The 3115-nt window shown below is 37.8% G+C and overlaps 1 protein-coding gene across 1 annotated transcript; it reads right to left on the reverse strand.

Annotated features, from left to right (window-relative positions):
- Positions 1–1763: 1763 nt before the first annotated feature.
- LOC141620144 (uncharacterized) lies at positions 1764–2531 on the reverse strand. Its single transcript, XM_074437089.1, has one exon. It carries the CDS (start codon positions 2529–2531, stop codon positions 1764–1766), a length of 768 nt encoding a protein of 255 aa, XP_074293190.1.
- Between the last annotated feature and the right edge of the window lie 584 nt (positions 2532–3115).

A 3115-nucleotide genomic window follows, 5' to 3' on the forward strand; every position in this document is an offset into this window, starting at 1 on the left:
AGTATCATATTCCTATATATAGTAGAAGCATTCGATTGCATATGATCCCTATAAATCACATAATTGGTAACTGTTAAAATTAAAACATACGAAGTACATAATATTTGCATTTTTTTGTATTGTAAAATATTATTCGTCATTTTATATTTGGATTTCTCTCGCCTTTTTTTTGTTGATTTCAGTTGCAGTGGTACAACTTTTCTATTTTTACATAGTCGAATTTTGCCGTTAGTTTCGTGGTATAATTGTGTGTAAGGTGAGTTCTATTACGTACGAATTTGTTTGTAGTATAATTTACACCTACAATTTAGCTTGCACCCATACTATAGTGAACAATTCACACCACAAAAGTTCACATCTTTTCCTTTTTTTCAGTTTATGTATCCTTTGTCTTTGTCCATGGAAGATTTTAGTAAGCTTGACATTTTTCTTCCATCTTTTTTTTTTTGCGCTCACAATTACACTTATTAAGGCGACTCTAATTATTCTCTTAACATGACATTGTATGTAATCAATTTTTCCTTTTAGATGATTGTTGTTAAAACGGTTTTTGAAGTTTTTTTTGGATGTTTAGGACGGTAAACATTGTTTTTGAATTAGTCTTTTTCTCTCAATTATTTATTTTTTTGAAATATCTTAATTTTGATGCAAAGGAGCGGATACAAGCTTGACCTACGCCTTCGATCCTCTTCTTATACTAATGCAATTTATTTATTTGGTTACATATTTAAGTTTCTTGGTATAAAAAAATATTTACCATCGCTTGCGGTTCTTTATTTTGTAGGTGAATGAACTTGATGAAGTGTTTACTTTCAATACATATATTGTATTCATTTAAATGAAAAATACTCTGCTATGATCTATCTATAAAATGAAATTTGATTTTATAAATTTGACTGGAAATGTAAATAGTTACTTATAATAAACTTAGCGAAGAAAAAAATTTATATAATGAAAAAGATAATTTTTCACATATGTAACGTGTAAGATAAATAGGGAGTACATACCCTATTTTTAAGGGAGACAATAAGATAAATACATACCCTATTGGTCGATAGAAATTTCTTATGAACTCCATTCATTTAACTATGACGGCAGAAAGGAAGATGGCGTTAGATGTGTCGGGTTAATTTAAACCAAATTGTTTAACATTATAATCTATCATGAATCATAAAGATGGATTAAAATAATTCGTAAATTTCACGAATCATAAAATTAGTTAGATTGTTCAAAATATCGCATGAATAACACGAGTCCCAAAACTAGGCTTTAGAGGAATCAATTTATCTATGTTTATTTATTTAAAAAAAGCAAAAAAAAAAAATACGAGTTTAATTCCGTGAAGTTTGAGATATCCCGTGCATTGCACGGGAACCAAAACTAGTTAATCTTAATTAATCTTAAAATTGGAATTACAGAAACTCTTTTGTGAGACGGTCTCATTAAATAAAAAGAAAATTCATTTATTAGTATTAAATGAGTAATTTTTTTATAAAAAACGGACCGTCCCATGGCATGAGACGGTCAACACATCCTATTATATAAAAAGTCAATTCATTAATTATCACTAAATGATATAAAAAGTCAATTCATTAGTTAGAACTAAATGAATAATACTCCTATTGAATAAAAAATGGACCACGGTAGAAATAAAGGTATATCAAAGGTAGATTTTTTTTCCAAACATCTTTCAAGAACATTTGTGTACTTCCTGCCTAACCGAAATATTATATATTTTTTTTTTTTGAAAAAACCATAAAGGCTTATATCATATCACGTAAATCATGCGAAGCTACAACAACAAACTGTAGCGGAAACTCATCTAACCAAACGCGCCTACAAATGCTACATGGCCTAGCATGAGAAACTTCGTGAGCTAGTCTATTAAAGTCTCTACTAGAATGCGTAAAAGAAACAGAAACAAAACAATTACAAAACTGCAAAATGTCCGCATAAATAGTGAAAAGCTCGCTTCTACCGCTCTTTTTCTTCCTCAAAGCTTGAGCAACCTCGAGACAGTCACTTTCGATAACGATGCTCCGCTGCCCTCTTGTCCATGCTTCCTTTAGGCCGAGAAGAACCGCCTCTACTTCAGCCATGGGAACATCACGTCTACCATCCCCTTGCACCGTCACAGCCCACTCCATGACACACTCGTGGTTACGACAGACCGCTCCTAAACCCACCCCAATACCCTCCATGACACCCGCATCCACATTCACTTTCCACGTCCCTAAGCACGACTTTCCCCATCCACCCACCAACTCGCCCTCCCCCTCATCAGCTCCTTCACGGACCTCCCCTGCTGGTTGTAACGACTCCATCTCCCACACCAACTCCCTAACTCGCCTCAAAATACCCTCCGTCGACCACCTAGCCTCATCGAAAACAAGCTTGTTTCGTTTTTCCCACAACACCCAACACGTCGTCACAAACACCACCCTCTCCCGCGCATCCAACTCCCTTAACACGCCTTCCACCCACTCCCTCACCCGCACAATCCCGTTAGTCCTATCCACCTCTATTCCCATTCCCTCCTAAATCTCGTCCCCCCACCCACAATCCCGAACAACGTGAAGACAAGTCTCCACATTACTCTGACACCGAGGACACGAGTCATCGACCTGGCCAAGCCGAGCTGCAATATTAGCTCTCGTCGGGATAGCTTCATTACACAACTACCACATAAAAGCCTTGATCCTTGGAAGTACGGGTATTTTCCAAATAGCGTTCCACACCCATCGCTCCGCCGTGAAATCAGATTGTTCCCCTTCCCCACTGCTATTCCCGGCCAACAAACGATAGCCTGACCTCACACTATACTCTCCATCCTTCTCATGTTCCCAACACCAACCATCTTCTCGTACCACCTCACTCAAGCGAATCTGCAAAATCCTTTCCGCTTCAAAAGGCAAGAACATCGACTCAATTTTATCTCTGTCCCACTGGCTTCCTCCGTGCACCAACAGCTCCTCCACTTTCATATTGATATCATCCTCCCCTCTCGGAGACAACACCCGCCTGGAATCCGTTCCTGGGATCCAAGGGTCGAGCCACACTCTCGTACTCCCACCCCGGCCAATACTCCTCCTCAACCCCAACCGCATGACCTCTT

Source organism: Silene latifolia, chromosome X (assembly GCF_048544455.1).
Source record: "Silene latifolia isolate original U9 population chromosome X, ASM4854445v1, whole genome shotgun sequence".
In the NCBI taxonomy this organism is placed as follows: Eukaryota; Viridiplantae; Streptophyta; class Magnoliopsida; order Caryophyllales; family Caryophyllaceae; genus Silene; species Silene latifolia.